This window comes from Carettochelys insculpta, chromosome 22, assembly GCF_033958435.1.
Source record: "Carettochelys insculpta isolate YL-2023 chromosome 22, ASM3395843v1, whole genome shotgun sequence".
Taxonomy (NCBI): Eukaryota; Metazoa; Chordata; order Testudines; family Carettochelyidae; genus Carettochelys; species Carettochelys insculpta.
The window spans coordinates 15406549-15424125 of NC_134158.1; the positions used below are offsets into that span (position 1 = coordinate 15406549).

The following is a 17577-nucleotide window of genomic DNA, read 5'->3' on the forward strand; positions in this document are numbered from 1 at the left end:
ATCAACAGCCCCTGCACAGGGGGCTCTCTCTCTTCTATGGGGCACTGGGTCCCACCCAGCCCCAGGGCAGGACCTGGCTGGCTCAGGGGAGCCGGGGCCTGTCCCCTCTAAGGGTGCTGGCTCCCATCCAGCCCCACAGCAGGGACTGGGGACAGGACATTTCCGCTCCAACCACTAGCCCTCACTGCCCTCCCAGGGCTGGGGAGAGAACCCAGGAGTCCTGGCTCTTCCCCCACCCCGTCTAATCACTAGCTCCCAGGCCCTAGCATGCCCAGCAGGACAGGAAAGACCAGAACAGAGAGCCTGAGATGCAAAAGGGCTTTAAATGCAAATGAAACTGCCGGGCGAGGGACAGACACACAGACATCCCTTCGCCAGGGAGGACAGCCGGTGCCCAGCTTACAAGCTCTGCTGTGCTCCTGCCAGGGGAGGCTGTTCCCAGACACCGAGCCCCCATGGCCCACGTCTCTCTCTCTGTGTCCAGCAGCCGGTGGGGGCCATCCGTCGGGTGTCTGGGTCCATGGTGCAAATTGGCATGGGAGCCCCTGGCCATCCACCGCGCTGGGGCATCTGGAAGAGACAGGCAGCGGGTCACAGGCTGTGGGAGAGGGGGGACAGTTGTACTGGGGGAACTGCCAGTGCCCCCCACCACTGAAAATGGCCCCTCCAGGTTTTCACACGGCTCGGCCAAGCTGCCTTCCCCTGGGCCTCCAGAATAGCACCCTAATGCTGAGCCCCTCCCAGCCGTGGGGCCCAATAACTAGCCCCAGGCAGGACACTCAGCTGCAGGGGCTGCAGGGTGGGGGTTCCCTCCCAGTCTTTTCACAGGGGCAGGGTTTGGGGCAATGGGGTCAGAAGAGAGGAGCAGGTTGCAGAGGGTCTGGTGGAGTTCCAGTGGGGCCGAGAATCAGGGCAGAGGAAATGGGGGGACAGGACAGCAGCAGGTGCAGGATGGGGGTAGGGCTCAAGGGATGGGGGCAAGGTTAAGGAGCAAAGGGGAAAGACAAGGGCAGTGGGGTAGGGCCCTGAGAGGCCAGTGCAGCAGGGGAGGAGGTGGGCTCAAGGCACTTGGGGACAGGGACAGGGTGGAGGGACACAGAGGGCAGGACCGCCGGGACACAGGGTGTACAGGGCAGTAGGAACACAGGGGGCAGCACTGGGGGGTGGGATGTGGGGGGGCTGGGCAGCAGGACACTGGGGGGTGGACTATGGGGGGCAGGACATGAATCACTGGGCTCATGGGGATCTGGGAGGCAGACGACAGGGGACCCAGGCAGGGTCTGGGGAGGGGGTCCAGACACCGGGGCAGGCACTCGGGGGCCAAGACTGTGGAAGGAAGAAGGCTCAGGGATGGAGGAGCAGGACACAGGTGGTGAGGCACATGGGGGTGTCTGTGGGTCCAGAGATTGGAAAGTGGGGGCAGGCAGGTGGGGAATTCGGACTCGGGGTGGGAGGGGGCCAGGACGTGCATGGCCAGGCATGTGGGGGGAATCCAGGGGTCCAGGCACAGAGAAGGCTGGGGGGTCAGGCGAGGGGGCCCAGTCGCTGGAGGGGGCAGAACGTGGGAGGGGATTCTGGGGGCCCAGGCACTACAGGGAGCAGACGAGGGAGACTGGGCGCATGGGGGGGGAGGGGGGACTCCAGGGGGAGGGGAAACAGGGCGCGGGGAGGGGGGTGGTGCTCCAGCTACCTCAGACCGCGTCCAGGGGCGGGGGCCCCGGGCTGCCCCGCACGGTGCTCAGGGCCAGCGGGCCGGGCTGGCGGCGGGACCAGCGGCGGGAGAGCTTGCGGGCCAGGCGGGCCAGGGTGCCGCCCTTGGCGGCGTAGTCGCGGCCCAGCTCGTCGGGCGCCAGCTGCAGGTTGCCGCTGTACCAGAGCGCCCAGCCCAGCAGGCTCAGGAACACCAGCACCGCGCCCGAGTAGATGAGCAGGTCCCCCAGGTCCTGGCCCCGCAGGCGCAGCCGCGCGAACACGCCGGTGAGCAGCGCGCCCATGCCCGCCCCGTCCAGCAGCAGCGCCAGCGCCAGCGCCGCCCGGCAGCGACCCAGCCCCGCCGCGGCCATGGCTGGAGCCGCCCTGGGGCGCCCGCCGCCGGCCAGCGGGGCGGCGGGACCCAGCAGGTGTCCTCCCGCCGGCCTAACCCTGCCCTGCCCCCGACGGGCGAGCCTGGGCCGAGCTCACCGAGCGCCGGAGAACCACGCAGGGCTGGGCCCCAGCCCCAGCCCCCCCTGCGCTAACCACTCGCCGCCACTGCCCTCCCGGGGAGAGAGCCCAGATCCTGCCTTCCAGCCCCGCCCCTCAGCCGCTAACCCCGCTGCCCTCCCAAGGCCCGAGAGAGAACCCAGGCGTCCTGGCTTCGGCCCCCCCCGTCCCCCCAGGGTCACGAAGAGACCCCAGCGCCCCCTCCCTTGCTCTAACGTGGGCTCACTCGTTCTCGCTTCCCCTCCTCTCTAACCACTAGCCCCATCTGCCCCCCGAGAACCCGGAAGAGAACCCGGGCGTCCGGGCTCTCACCTCACACCCACAAGGGAGGGTGGAGCCTGACCCAGTGGCGGAGTCACTCGCATTTCCTCCACCTGTTGAGATCAAAGGAGACACCGCCTACCCCTAAGCCCCGCCCTTAGGTGTGCCTCTATCCAATCAGCAGCGTGGAACGACTTCCTCTTTTGCTCACCTTTACCTGTCCGGCCAATGATAGCTGGGGGGGGGGGCGGGACGGGACCTGGGCGTTGCCTTTGACCCTGTTCTAGCAGGTACAGACTGATGAATATCATACAACCTGCATGGGTGAAAACTTTGGGGAGTGAACCCAGAAGTCCTGGTTCCTAACCCCTCCCCCTCATTAGATCCTACTCCCTTCTCAGAGCCAGAGAGACCACTGGCTTCTAATCATCCTTCTCTCTAACCACTAGCACCCACTTCCCTCTTACAGCCAGGGTGAGAACCCAGGAGTCCTGGCTCCGGAGTCCCCTGCAACACACTGTTGAAGCAAACGACTTCTCTGTGTTTAGGCGCCTAACAAAAGCTTTATTGAATCAATAAGGCACCAGATGAGCCAAACTGGACACCAGTAAAACCAGGTCCAGCAAGGCTTCTTAATGCAGCTAACTCGAGTATTTTATACCCTTCCACAAACAAGTCCAATGTCAGAGGCAATGAATTAGAGAAACATCAATCGTTTGCAGAGCAAAAACTATTATCAGCAAGGAGGAACAGGTACCAGGGAGTAAGAGTCCCAACTCCAAACAGTTCATTAACACGTTCCATAGAGCTCATCCCCCCTGCCATTCCTAAACAGGTCAGGAACAGTGCGAGCACTTGTGAAAGTGCAGAAATAAGAAACGTGAAATGGTTTCTATGTAAGATGGCTTCCACAACGCGCCCCTTTTAGCCTTAAAAAGGATAACTCAGAAGCCATGTCATGGATTCATTTCCATTAAAGTGTTCACACACACCTCTTGTTCTTTTCTTTGTTCATCGTACTGTAAAATCATTAGCTCCACTTCCCTGTTGGTAAGGACCCATTTTAGATTTTTCAGAGCACAGGAAAGAAGACATTTGATTAACAAGAAACAGAAATAAACACAAAAGAATATAGCCAATACTAAGGCTATTCCTTGCAAAATCCAAGTTCCCAAATGTCCAACCCAACCTCCCAACCAGCCCCAGAGGGTCCAACTTTCCTTCTGCTTTAGGCTCACCACAGCTTTTTCAATTTCTGAGGCATCTTACTCTACTTCCTTGCTGGTGTCTGTATTCCTTTCCCATCATGGCACAAACCCTGCCCTTGCTCGCTAGGACGTAGGGCCACCCAGTTTTGGAGGACCATTTGTTTAACGTCTCCTAATTTCTGATCAATGGCTCGGAGGGCTTTGGTTGTGGCACTGGCTATTTTTTCAAAAGCTTCCTCCAGCCCCCAGATCTCCTTTATCACAAAGCCACACCGAAACCTGGGATCATGATTCCCCAATACTGTTCCACTTCCGTTATCTCTCGGTAGATTTGGACCCTACTGCTGGGAAGATGGTCAGCGATCCAAATGGCTGGGAAGGCCGCCCCAACATAACAGGTTCCACTTTAATTCATGGGCAGTGTTTTATATGCCGTCCGGCCACATATGAAACAATGGCCAACCTTAGCTGTTAAGGCTTTATTGCGATGGGGTTTCATCATCCACTGCAAATAGTACCCGAAGATGTCAAAGTAGGAAGGGCCTTTATCTTTTTCTCAGTGTTATTTATATACCAAACCCCATTCTGGACGATGCTTATCCCACACCTGCTTTTCCCCACCCGGGCTCCTGTGCCGTTGAACGTCCAACAATATTCTCCAATGGAGGTTATGGCTAAATGGACGTATCCTAGGCCATTACACCCTCTATCATACCATGTGTCATTCTGGCCCAATTCGTCAAACCACGTCCCATTCATCTGAGTGTTATTTAGTGGGAGTGGAGTCATTGGGACACCTCCGTCTGAATGTACAGGGCTGTGAGCACATATCCAACAATCTGTGGTGTTAAATTCTTGGGAAACTTGGTTTATTTAAAGCATAAACATGTTTGAGCCATATAGGCTATAGCTACTAGGTATTAAAAACAGGATCAAACATAAGTTCAGCAAGATTTGTTTGGCCAGCCCCATTTGGGTTGTTTTTCAGGCCTTCGTAGCTTTCTTCAGTTATCGCTGGCAGGTTTCCTGGGCCACAGCTGGTACCGTAGTCTTGGTCCCTCAGGTTTGTCTGCTTCTGGGCCTGGATTGCTGGTACCAGGCCTACGCTGATGCTTGTCTACTTCTGGACCTGGGTCTCCGGTCCCAGGTCTGCAGAGCTCCTCTTCAGGACCCACCTCTATAGGAGCTGGAACTGGTTTGCAGTGGGAGGTGTGGATCCTGGTGGGCAGTCCCTGGCACGTCATAGCAGTATGGGTGGTCAAAAGGACTTGGTAGGGGCCCTTCCGCCTTGGTTCCTGGGCAATCTTTTGCTGGTGGATCTTCACACAGACCCAATCTCCTGGTTGCAGCTTATGGCACAGCTCAGTTGGGGCCTCCTGGAAAGTGCGCTTGACCTGCGAGTGATAGGACTGCACACACCTTGTAAGTTCCTGACAGTACTTAACTATGCTTCCTTTGACAAGTGTGGTGTCGGCCTGGGCGATCTCCGGGCTGCTCAGCTGTCTCATGGGCCGGCCACACACAATCTCATAGGGACTAAGTCCAGTTTTTCGGTTAGGAGCGGCTCTCGTGCTCATTAGGGCAATCGGGAGGGCGTCTACCCAGGTCAAACCAGAGGCCTCACATATTTTAGAGAGTTTATTCTTTAAAATCCCAGTTCGTCTCTTGACTGATCCCATGCTGTTTGGGTGTCGTGGGCAATGTAGCCCCTGTCGGATAGAGTAGTACTTTGTCAAGTTTTGAATAATTTGTCCAGTGACGTGTGTACCTCTATCACTGGAGATCACGAGGGGTATTCCCCAGGATGGGATATAATGATTTAAAAGTCTCTTTGCCACTCTGATGGCATCAGCTTTCCTGCATGGATAAGGTTCTACCCATCCCGAGAACAAACAAACAATAACCAGCACGTATTCAAAAGATTGGCATTTGGGCAGTTGAATGAAGTCCATTTGCAAATTCAGGAACGGTCCTAAAGGCGGAGGTCTGGTTGCCAGAACTGTCTTTACAGGTTTGCCCACATTGTGGGCTTGGCAGACAGGACAAGCCAGACCGTAGTCCTGGGCTACTTGGGAGAATTTGGGAGCAAACCGATTTTGTTTTAGAGTTGCTACCAGCCCTCCTTCGCTAACATGTGACAATCCATGAAGCACAGAAGCCAGGTGAGGTAGCAGGACCACTGGGGCAACAATGTGGCCATCAAAGCTGTGCCACAAGTGGTCTGGGTGCAAGGTGCACCCTGCCAATCTCCACTCCTGCTTTTCCAATTCTGGGGCTTGGTCTTGCAGGAGGGCCAGTTCCGAAAGGGGTGCATGGGAGATGGCGGCGTTGGGAGAGAAGGGTACAATGCTTCAGCCCGAGGAGGACGTAAGGCGTCTGCCTTAGCAGCCGGATCGGCTATATCATTCCCTATTGCAACTTCATCATCAGAAGGAGAATGAGCTTCACACTTAACAATAGCAAGAGCAGAAGGTAAAAGTACAGCATCAAGGAGAGCAGCTGCATAAGGGCCATTCTTTATAGAGTGTCCAGAAGAAGTGAGAAAACCTCGCTGCTTCCATTGTGTGCCAAAATCATGAACTACGCCAAAGGCGTACCAGGAGTCTGTGTTGATAGTAGCAGAAACCCCCGCAGCAATATGGCAAGCGTGGGTGAGCACTCCAAGCTCTGCCACCTGTGCGGATGAGACAGCAGGTAGAGGAGCAGATTCCACAACATCGTAAACAGTACAAACGGCATAGCCTGCCACTGAGGTTCCAGTAGAATTATAGAAGCAAGAACCATCCGTGTAAAGTACAAAATGGGGTCAAAATGAAAAAAGCAATCATAGAACACTAGGACTGGAAGGGACCTCGAGAGGCCATCGAGTCCAGCCCCCTGCCCCAATGGCAGGACCAAGTACTATCTAAACCATCCCCATAATGAGTGTACACAAAAAAGCCGGACAGCCTCTAGAGGGCACTGGAATTCCTGTAGACTGACCTATCCCCATGATCTGTTTTCTCCTGCGAGGCACCGAACTGGAGTTCACCTGGCTCGCAGGGGTTTCCAGCACCCACTCGGCAGGACGCTTCGTCCTGGTGCCTGGAGACGGCCTGGCGGAATTTGGGTCTGCCCGGGCTTGGGGTTAGCCTTAAAGGTCAGTCTGACTTCCGAAAAGAAACAGAGGGAAACAACAAAGCTTTCCCGCAGTTCCGTGTGCCGAAAGAGAGTAATGGCACCACACTAGTTTTTAGCATCTGAACGCAGAGGGTCCAGAGCATGGCTGCCTCACGAGAGACACCGGTGTGCCCTTTGGGAACTGCGACATACAAGACAGGCCTAATAGACAAAGACACAAACAAACAAAACAAACAAAGAATGTTAGCCGCTCCACAAAGGGGGAACCGTAGCTCCCCCTACCCCGCCGGCCGGCCGCCACTCCAGTCCCAAGCCCCTGCCAGGAGATTTCTTAACAGGTATCCCCCTTACCTTCTACTGTGCGCACTTTGAGAGGCTTGGAAGTGGGGCATCAGACCCTCCGTCCAGGCAAGTGGCGCGTTGGGATCTGGGGGGAACCTCCAGATTGTTGAAGCAAAAGACTTCTCTGAGTTTAGGCACCTAACAAAAGCTTTATTGAATTAATAAGGCACCAGATGAGCCAAACTGGACACCAGTAAAACCAGGTCCAGCAAGGCTGCTTGATGCAGCTAACTCGAGTATTTTATACCCTTCCACAAAGAAGTCCAACGTCAGAGGCAATGAGTTAGAGAAGCATCAATCGTTTGCAGAGAGAAAACTGTTATCAGCAAGGAGGAACAGGTACCAGGGAGTAAGAGCCCCAACTCCAAACGGTTCATTAATGCATTCCACAGAGCTCATCCCCCCTGCCATTCCCAAACAGGTCAGGAAAAGTTCAAGCGCTTGTGAAAGTGCAGAAGTAAGAAACGTGAAACGGTTTCTATATAAGATGGCTTCCACAACGCCCTTCCCCACTGCCCCCTACCTACTCGATCCCATGGGAGATGTAAAAGGGTAACCAGTAAGCAGTGGGCCTGCTGCTAACTGGCCTTTAACTGTTAACACCCATGGCTGACTGGCCAAGCAGGGCTGGCCAGACAGACCCCAGCTGGGGCCACAGCAGGCCAGTGGGCTCCAAGGATCGTGGTTCCCTCTAATTTTTTCCAACCATGGGCAGAATAAATTTAATTCTGTGCCCCAAGGCGTGTGCGGATGTGCACCACCCATAGAAATACCCACTGCCAGCGGGGGGCGCTCTGCCGAGCAGCTGGGTGGCCTCTGAATCTCTCCTGGGCAGCCAGCCAAGCGTTGAGCTTGCGGGGACCACTGACGGGGAGGGCTGGGCATGTGGGACCTGGGTCCCAGCCATGCCAGCCAGAGGGGCCTCACTTAACTGGTTAAACAATCTAATTTTAAGTGTTTGATTAGCTTTTTAAACCAATATTTACATCACTGGATCCCCCTCCTGTCCAGAGCCAGGGCAAGAACCCAGGCGTGATGCCCTCTCTGAGACCAACACAGGCCTGAGCCACTGGGGAGTTTAGAGGACCCACCCCCAGGACCTGGCTGTCACCCTAAAAACAAAAGAATGCACAAAAATGAACACTTGAGACACTTGCTTATTAGCAATCAAGTCATTGTGCCCATAGCGAGTCTATTAAAAAGCTAATTTTAATTGTGAGTTTCCACTGCAAGCAAAATTTCCGGACGGCTTTTCTGGCTCTGTTGTGTGCAAACTCCTTTGTAATTGAAGAAGAATCTAATTTACATGCAGCATCACTGTTAACGTTAAGCATCGCGAGCCCTTTCGAACGCTCTCGTCTCTTTGTAGAACGCTGATAGTTCTTTACACATGCTGAATGTGTCTTCCCCTGAAGTCACGGATACAGGTGTAAATACTGTAGCTTCTTTTGTTGTCTGTTATAACTGCAAGCTGTATAACAAATGGAAATGACTTGATAGAAAATGCCATAATTTGAGGCCCCTTAAATGGCCCTCCCACCCCCTCATAGGGCCTTAGCCCAGCAGTCCTGGCTCCCAGCCCCCCTGCTCTAACCATTAGCCCCCAATTCACGCCCAGAGCTGGGGTGAAGCCCAGGAGTCCTGGCTCTCAGCCCCAAGGGAGGGCTGGCCTTGTTTCTCAGACACTAACTGGGTTGTGGGACAGTACCTGACTGAATTCCTTGCCTGGCCAGGCTGGCACAGTTGTTGTGCCTCAGTTTCCCGCATATCTCCAGTGGGTGGAGCATCCCTGCCCTGCCTCACAGGGGGTGGCGGGTGAATAGCCAGCAGCTTGTGAGGTGCCCAGAGGCCTTGGTGACAGAGACTGGAGGAAGCCCTGGCGAGGGCAGGGGCCCCTGCCGATGTCACAATGCCAGGACCCGGGTCAGAGGTTCCAGGGCCAGCCCAGAGCAGTGGAGGTCAGCAGCAGGGGCACCCTGTGCTGGGGCTATGGCACCCCCAGTACTGATGGCCCCGGATGCCTGCCGTTGCCGTGATGTGCTCTATGGCCTTAGCCTCTTGGGAGCCGCAGCCCGGACAAGCCAGCCCTGACCCAGACAGCTGGCCACATGCTGCTGTACCCTCCAGGTGGGCTGAGAAGGGAGACTGGGGTATTGGTGGGGATGGGGCAGGACTCCTGGGTTGTCTCCCTGGCTCTGGGAAGGAAATGGGGCCCAGTGACCAGAGCTGGGGGAGGGGGCAGGGCTCGGGGTTCTTTCTCTGGCCCTGGGAGGGAAGTTGGGGCTAGTGGTTAGAGCAGGGGGGCTGGGACCCAGGACTGCTGAGTTTCACCATGGCTTTGGGAGGGAAGTGAGGGCTAGTGGTCGGAGTGGGGGGGGGGGCAGGACTCCTGGGTTCCACCCCAGCTGCAGGAGGGGAGTGGAAGGGAGCGGTCAGAGGTGGAGGGGGGAGTCTGGAATCCAGGACTCCTGGGTTTTCTTCTCACCGGCTCCCCCTAGGGATTGTGCGGAGGAGTCCGCGCTCCTTCCCCGAATGCATCAGCGACTTCGCCTTTGCCGGCTGGATCCCAGTCATCGGGGAGCTGCAGAAGCTGCTGGGGCGGGGGGAGTACAACCCCCTGCGCCCCGCCCCCCTCTTCGAGAGCAACTTCATGCAGGTGAGTGCTGCCTCCTGCTGGTGGGGGCATCCGGGGGGGGGGCAGAAGAGCAGCTCCAGGGCGCCCTCTGCAGGCTGCTCCCTGCCCAGCAGCTGCAGCCCTCTCCCCGCACCTTGGCTGGAGTGCTTCAGTGTTAGGAGCTGTGGGCCCTGCCCCCTGGCAAGGGGGGCCTGTGATCCAGCCAAGGGGGGTTGGTGACTGGCCCCCCACTGACCCACGCCCCTTGCAGGTGACCAAGCAGGGTGAGATGGTGGACGTGCACAACCGCCCCAACATGGTGACTCTGGGTATCGCTGCTACCAGCCCTGCCCTGCTCCTGCCTGACGTCATGATCATGGCTCGCCCCACGGAGAGGCCCCAGGGGGAGCTGGTGGGGCCCAAGCGGGCTCACGCCCCGCTGGAGCTGGAACTGACCCGGTGAGTGCCAGCAGGGGGAGCCCTTCCAAGCAGTCAATGCTCAAAGCTTCTCTGGGGGCCTCAGTGCTGCAGGGAGGGGCCAGGCTCAGTCTAGCAGCCAGGCTGATGGGCCCCTTAGTGATGGGGAGAAGGTCTCCCTTGTAAAGCTCTGTCCACTGCTAGCAATGGCTGCATGAACAGCCCTGGCATCCTACCCCTGGGGTGGCTGCATCTCAGTGCTGCATGGACAGATTCCAGGCCTCCCTGCTCTGACCACTAGACCCCACTCCCCTCCCAGAGCCAGGGAGAGAATCCAGGAGTCCTGGCCCCCAGCCCCTCACCTGCTCTAACCATTAGTCCCCTCCCCGAGTGGAGCTGGAACCCAGGCACACAGCTGACACCCCTCCCCGCCCCACAGACTGATCCCACTGGAGCTGGTGAGCCTCTATCTGCACGACATGGATGAGCAGCGGCTAAAGCTACGTCTGGTCACTGGGCGCATCTACTACCTGCAGCTCTGCGCCCCCCGGGGGGAGGAGCGCCCACTCTTCGCCCGCTGGCTGCGCCTCATCTACCTGCTCCGGGCACCCCCAGACAGCTGGGCCCGCCTCCCCTCCTGGCACGCCTCTGACCTGCGGGGCCGCAGCGCCAGGGTGAGCCGGTCATAGTACTGGGGGGCGGGGCAGACTAGGACAGCATGGGGTGTGTGGCTGGGGGAACGGGACAGAACACGGCTCACCAGGGGAACCTGGCTTGGCAGCATGGGAGGCAAGAGGTGGGTGGGGTACAGGGCAAGGCCTGTCATGGGCTGGGGGAACAGGGTGGGGTGGGAGTCATCAGGGAAATCCAGCAGAGCAGTGTGGGGAGCTGAGGGCCATGGGGCAGTGGGGCGGGGCAGTGCAGAAGATGGGGAGCAGGCAAGGAGCTATGGGGAGTGCTTGGCAGTCATTGGGGCACAGGGTGTGGGGCAGAACCTGTTCCACTGAGCGATCCCACTGCTTGTCCCTGCCCCTTACCTCTCCAGCTGCCCACCAGCCAGCGGCTGCAGCCCATCCATGAGGAAGAGGAGCCGGGAGCCCTGACACCCCGACCTGGGCAGCCCCTGAGCAGCTGGAGCCGGCCCCCCAGCCATGGGCACCTCCCAGACAGCCTCACCAGGTAGGCACTGGGGGCTATGGGGCAGAGAGCTGGGAACTGGGATTCCTGGGTTCTCTCCCTAGCTCTGGGAGTGGAGTGGGGTCTAATGGGTAGAGTGGAGATGCGGGGGAGCCAGGACTCCTGGGTTCCCTCCCCAGCTCAGTGGTGCAGGGAAAAGCGGAGTCTAGTGTTTGGTTCAGGGGGCTGGGAGCCAGGACTCCTGGGTTCTCTCCCCACCTGAGGAGGGAGTGGTGTCTAGTGGTTAGAGCTGGGGGGCGGGGCAGGAAACCCAGGCAGTTCCCCTCTTGCTCACCATGGCTCTTTCCAGTAGATATATCCCAGGTTCTCTCCTGGGAGCTGAGGGATGCAGGGCAGCTGGGAGGGCAGTTAGCCCCCAGCAGCATTTGTGGGGGAACCTGGTAGGAGGGCTCAGATCTGTGGTGTATTCAGCCAGCCCTGGGGGCTGCCCCGGCCATCCCTCAGCCCCCACAGGCCAGGCAGCTCTGACCCAAACACTCTCTCTGCAGGCAGAGCATAGGGGTACGGGGGTCTGGACGCTCTGAAGCACCCAGCACACGTAGGTACAGGTGGGGCTGGTCCTGGAATATGGGCAACCCCACAGCGCAGAGCGCCCCCTGATGGCAGCCCACCCCCCACCAGCCAGCACCGTTCCCTGCAACTCACAGCACCCCCTGCTGGCAGCCAGCACCCCCTCAGCCAGCACCCTGCCTTGTGCCCCACAGCGCCCCCTGCTGGCAGCCCATACCCCAACCCCAGCCAACACCTTTCCCTGCACCCCACAGCACCCCCTCAGCCAGCAACCTGCCTTGCGCCCCGCAGCGCCCCCTGCTGGCAGTGTGGGACTGGCACAGTTGTCACCCCCAGCCCTTCACTCTGCCCTTTTTCTAAGCAGCCCAAGAGAAACGTTCCCCCAGCACCACACATCCGGCTGATCATCCTCCTGGGTCCCTGGCAGAGGCCACCAGCTTCTGGTCACAGGTGAGGCCTGATGGGTGCAGAGGGGCTGGGAGGGGCTGTGCCTGGGGCAGAGGACCCCACCCAAGGGAGGTGCTAGGAAAGGGCGCCTTCCCCAGCCAGATCCCTCATCTCTGGCCCCAAGGGGTTCCCTGTCTGCTCTGCTCTTCACAGGACCCAAGGTCACTGCTGAGCAAGGGCGGGTGCAGGAACTGTCTCAGGAGAAGTGTCAGGGATGCCTAGTGGTTAGAGCGGATGGGGGTGGGGCTGGAAGTCAGGAGTTCTGGATTCTATCCCCAGCTCTGGGAGAGGAGGGGGTGTCTTGTGGTGCGATCCACAATTACCCAGGGTCCCTTCCCCACAGGAGTCGAGTGCCATGAGGAGCCAAGGGCAACTGAGCCTGGCTGTCCCCTCCGGGGTGCCATGGGATGCCACTTCCTGGAGTCAGGTGGTGACCCCGAGTCAGCGCGGATCTAGTGCAGCATCCAGAACCACTGCGCCTCCCGGCTCCCCTGCGCGATCCAGAGCCTCTGTGGGCGTGGGGCGCTCGCTTGTAGAAACGGCCTCCGTGGGCGTGGGGCGCTCGCTACCATCCACGGCCTCGGCAGCCGTGGGCCCTTCCAGGGCAGCCAGTGCCCGGCCCTCGGGGATGGGTGGAGAGATGGAGCCAGGTAAGAAGTCCAGGGTGCCCAGTGTGAAGAGGAGCCCAGCCCAAGTTGGCCATGCCAGCCCCACTGCAGGGCAGGGCAGGTCCCCTTCCCAGAGTCAGCATGAATCTACTGCAGCATCCAGAACCACCATGGCTCCCGGCTCCCCTGAGCGATCCAGAACCACAACAGCTCCCGGCTCCCCCGAGCGATCCAGAACCACCACGGCTCCCAGCTCCCCCGAGCGATCCAGAACCACCACAGCTCCCGGCTCCCCCGAGCGATCCAGAACCACCACGGCTCCCGGCTCCCCCGAGCGATCCAGAACCACCACGGCTCACGGCTCCCCTGAGCGATCCAGAACCACCACAGCTCCCGGCTCCCCCGAGCGATCCAGAACCACCACAGCTCCCAGCTCCCCCGAGCGATCCAGAACCACCACAGCTCCCAGCTCCCCCGAGCGATCCAGAACCACCACAGCTCCCGGCTCCCCCGAGCGATCCAGAGCCTCCGTGGGCGTGGGGCGCTCACTCATAGAAACAGCCTCTGTGGGCGTGGGGCGCTCGCTACCATCCACCGCCTCAGCAGCTGCAGGTCCTTCCAGGCTGGCCAGTGCCCGGCCCTCGGGGATGGGTGGAGAGATGGAGCTGGACAGGAGCCAGGCCAGCTCCTCTAGAGAGCCAGTGCGGGCTGGTTCCCCACATGGATCTCATGTAGCGTCTGGGCAATCTGGTGCTGCTGTGGCCCCCAGCTCCCATGCGCAGCCCAGTGGCTCCAGAGCTCCCAGCTTTCCAGTGCCACCCAGCTCTCCCAGGGCTGCTGCATCTCCGGGGAGATCTCAGCTCTCCAGCGGTGTGGGGGCCTCAGAGGTTGCGCCGGTGGCCCTGGCGCCAGGTGCCTCTAGCCAGAAAAGCCGGCACAGCTCCCGCTTGGATCAGGCTGGGAAACAGGAGATGAGATCCAGGGAGACAAGTGGGGAGAGCAGCAAAGGCCGGTTCGGCTCCGGCAGCGACAAGCGGTCGTCCGGGTAGGTGAGGTTGGGGGTATCGGCTATCCAGGGGTGGGCAGCAACGGTTCATGGGGGGGCACTCCAGCAATTAGGAAAGTGGTCAAGCGCCACACCAGTCCGTGAAATTAATGGAGAAGGTGGAGGGTCCCGGCTGGAGTGGGGGGGTTGTGACATGGGACAGAGGACTGGGGTGCAGGATGGGATGCAGGGTCTGGGAGTGGGGGGTGTAGGAGAGGATTCTGACCAGGATGTGCAGGGTCTGGGAGCAGGTTTTGGGGGCAGAGGGTTTGGATTATGAGGGGAGGGGGTGGAGGGCTGGGAGGATGAGGGGCTGGGGTACCACAGGCAGACTCTGGCTGGCAGGTGCTTCCCTAGGCAGCTTCCGGCCAACAGGCTCCTCAGTCAGGCTCCCTGCTTGCCCTGCAGGGAGCTGGGGGGGGGGCGGGTACTTTGAGTGCTGCCTGTCCTGCAAACAGGCAGCTCCCATTGGCTGGTTTCAGGCCAATGAGAGATGCAGTGTTGTGCTGGGGGTGGGGCAGTGTGTGAAGCCTCCTCCCCCACCAGGCTGGCGGCATTCAGAGCTGCATGTGGTGGCAGGCAGGCAGGGAGCGCCCATGGGCTGGATCTGGCAGCTTGGAGGGCCACATTCGGCCCATGGGCTGTATACTGCCCCCATCTGTGTTAAACCTGTCCCCATGTCCCACGTCCATATCTCAGCACTGGGTGAAGGGTCCCTGTATAGCCAGTCCCCACACTCCAGCTCAGAGGGGCTGTGCTCCAGCACTGGGGGAGGAGTCCTTATATAACCAGACCCACCCCAGAGGGACCCCCCTCCCAGGGCCTGATAAGGGGGTGCTGTATAAACAGCCCTGCTCCACCCCAGAGCCAGTCGCATCTCAACCCTGTGCAAAATGATCTCATAGCTGCTTAATGCATTTGGTGAGGTGCCTGGGATCCTTATAGTGTCATGCAGCCCATGCGTTGAGTGTGTGTGTCTGTCCCTGCCATCCCCTGCTGGAGGGGTTCGCCCGGCCTGGATGTGTGTGAGTGTAAGGGAACTGTTTGCCCTCTACTGGTGACTGTGAGATCTCTCTGACACTCTGTCCTATGAACCATACTGCTCCCGGCTGAGCGGGTTTCTCCAGCCCCTAACAGACAGAGGTTGGAGCTTTACAGACAGGCAGGGGCCTGTACCCCAGGGGGACATGGGAGGGGAACAGAGCCCTCCCACTCACCTGACACAGCCGTGGGTTTCTCAGGACAGTCAAAGCTCTGGGTTGCTGACCTGTGGCTCTTGCTCCCCAGGGAAAAGAGAGCAGCATCGAAAGGGAAGCTGAAATCAGCCCTGAGTTCAGGTATGGAGAAAATTCCTGCCCCTGCCCCACAGCGCCCCCTGCTGGGAGAGGTGGGGCAGGCTCACCAAGGCCACCCCAAGTTACCTTGCTCTCTCGCCCCCCAGCCAAGAACAGGAGCAGCTTGACGTTTGTGACCATCTACAGCGCCCTGTCAAACTCCTTGGACAAGCTGACGGGCGGGAAGCTGAGCCAGGTGGGGTACAATGGTGGGGGCTGCGAGTGACGGGGGTGCCAGGGAGGGCACCCGCAGGCTGAGGTGCAAGGGCGGGGGTGCTGACAGGTGGGAGGATGCAGGGAACATGGAGACTCAACCAGACAAATCACATTGGGATCCAGCCCCCACCACTCATCCTCTCTCACTGTGATGAGTTTGATGGCCCTCAGTCCCTTGGCCAGAGCCTCCACCCCCAGGTGCTGCCCAGCTCCCCCAGGGAAGAGCCCAGCAGGCCATGGAGCCTGACCCCACATCCGCCCATGGCACAGGGCCCTTGAGGCCAAAGGTCTGTATGTTGTGGGGGGGGGGGGGGGAAACACTCCCATCTCCCATAATTCCCTGCAGTGCTCACACCCACTTCCATAGCACCTGCTGCCCTGAGCCCCAGGTGACCCTGCTCCTGCCCTTCCCAAAGAGAAAGAGCCCAGAAGATGCCAGGATGCAGCTGACTTCCAAGTCCTCCAAGCGGGTCACCATCTCGGGCGTGGTGGAGATGTCACACCCGGGCAGCACGGAGATGAGTTCGGTGGCACCCTCAGCAGGCGAGAGCATGGCGCAGAAAGCTGGAAAGCAGGACTCAGATGGCTCCAGGGCAGTTCCAGACCAGGGAAGCAGCCCACTGCCCAGGGCAGACTTGAGGGGATCCAGAGCCACCACAGCTCCTGGCTCCTCTGAGCGATCCAGAGCCTCTGTGGCCGTGGGGCCCTCGGTGGTAACCACGGCCTCCGTGGGCATGGGGCGCTCAGCAGTTGCTGTGAAGTCCATAGCTGCAGGTCCTTCCAGGCCAGCCAGTGCTCAGACCTCAGAGATGGACAGAAAAGTGGAGCCAAGTGGGAGATCCAGGGAGCCAAGTGTGGAGAAGGGCCAAGCGGAGCAAGGCAGGTCCCGTTCCCAGAGTCCCACAGGAAAGCCAAGCCAGCTGAGATCTAGTGCTGTGTCTGGAGATTCTCTGGCTGACGGCCCTTTGATGCAATCCAGAGCATCCGTGCCTCCAGCTTCCACAGAGCGATCCAGAGCAGAGTCAAGGGGATCCAGAGCCACCACAGCTCCCAGCTCCCCTGAGCGATCCAGAGCATCCGTGCCTCCAGCTTCTGCAGAGCGATCTAGAGCATCCATGCCTCCAGCTTATGCAGAGCGATCCAGAGCATCCATGCCTCCAGCTTCCATACAGCAATCCAGAGTATCCGTGCCTCCAGCTTCCGCAGAGCAATCCAGAGCATCCGTGCCTCCAGCTTCCGCAGAGCAATCCAGAGTATCTGTACCTCCAGCTTCCACAGAGCAATCAAGAGCATCCATGCCTCCAGCTTCTGCAGAGCGATCTAGAGCATCCATGCCTCCAGCCTCTGCAGAGCGATCCAGAGCATCCATGCCTCCAGCTTCCACAGAGCAATCCGGAGTATCCGTGCCTCCAGCTTCCGCAGAGCGATCCAGAGCAGAGTCAAGGGGATCCAGAGCCACCACAGCTCCCAGCTCCCCTGAGCGATCCAGAGCATCCGTGCCTCCAGCTTCTGCAGAACGATCTAGAGCATCCGTGCCTCCAGCTTCCGCAGAGCGATCCAGAGTATCCATGCCTCCAGCTTCCGCAGAGCGATCTAGAGCATCCGTGCCTCCAGCTTCCGCAGAGCGATCCAGAGTATCCATGCCTCCAGCTTCCGCAGAGCGATCTAGAGCATCCGTGCCTCCAGCTTCCACAGAGCGATCTAGAGCATCTGTGCCTCCAGCCTCTGCAGAGCGATCCAGAGCATCCGTGCCTCCAGCTTCCGCAGAGCGATCTAGAGCATCCATGCCTCCAGCCTCTGCAGAGCGATCCAGAGCATCCGTGCCTCCAGCTTCCGCAGAGCAATCCAGAGTATCCATGCCTCCAGCTTCCGCAGAGCAATCCAGAGCATCTGTGCCTCCAGCTTCTGCAGAGCGATCTAGAGCATCCATGCCTCCAGCCTCTGCAGAGCGATCCAGAGCAGAGTCAAGGGGATCCAGAGCCACCACAGCTCCCAGCTCCCCTGAGCGATCCAGAGCCTCCGTGGGTGTGGGGCGCTCAGTGGTAGCCACGGCCTC

At 59.3% G+C, this 17577-nt stretch overlaps 1 protein-coding gene across 1 annotated transcript; it reads right to left on the reverse strand.

Moving 5' to 3' along the window:
* Positions 1-304: 304 nt before the first annotated feature.
* TMEM238 (transmembrane protein 238) lies at positions 305-2302 on the reverse strand. The gene is made up of 2 exons (XM_075016633.1): positions 1691-2302; positions 305-570 (listed from the first exon to the last, which is right to left on the reverse strand). The coding sequence occupies exon 1, from the start codon at positions 2061-2063 to the stop codon at positions 1692-1694; it is 372 nt and encodes a 123-aa protein (XP_074872734.1). The 5' UTR covers positions 2064-2302; the 3' UTR covers positions 305-570; position 1691.
* Between the last annotated feature and the right edge of the window lie 15275 nt (positions 2303-17577).